At 61.4% G+C, this 290-nt stretch overlaps 1 protein-coding gene across 1 annotated transcript; it reads left to right on the top strand.

The window, feature by feature from the left end:
• Window positions 1-5: 5 nt before the first annotated feature.
• LOC103810349 (SRY-related protein CH2) lies at window positions 6-284 on the top strand (the record flags this gene model as incomplete). The annotated part of the gene is made up of 1 exon (XM_009083247.1): window positions 6-284. A coding segment is annotated over one exon (279 nt), but the record flags the coding sequence as incomplete, so codon positions are not given.
• Window positions 285-290: the final 6 nt, after the last annotated feature.

Below are 290 nucleotides of genomic sequence, written 5' to 3'. Positions count from 1 at the left end.
GCTCGGACCAGGACCGGGTGAAGCGCCCCATGAACGCGTTCATGGTGTGGTCGCGCGGGCAGCGGCGGAAGATGGCCCAGGAGAACCCCAAAATGCACAACTCGGAGATTAGCAAGCGGCTGGGAGCGGAGTGGAAGTTGCTCTCCGAGGCGGAGAAGCGCCCCTACATCGACGAGGCCAAGCGGCTGCGGGCGCAGCATATGAAGGAACATCCCGACTACAAGTACCGACCCCGGCGCAAGCCCAAGAACCTGCTGAAAAAGGACAGGTATGTCTTCCCTTTGCCTTAC

This window comes from Acanthisitta chloris, unplaced genomic scaffold, assembly GCF_000695815.1.
Source record: "Acanthisitta chloris isolate BGI_N310 unplaced genomic scaffold, ASM69581v1 C16069321, whole genome shotgun sequence".
Classification (NCBI taxonomy): domain Eukaryota; kingdom Metazoa; phylum Chordata; class Aves; order Passeriformes; family Acanthisittidae; genus Acanthisitta; species Acanthisitta chloris.
This window is presented reverse-complemented; position numbering and strand designations above follow the sequence as displayed.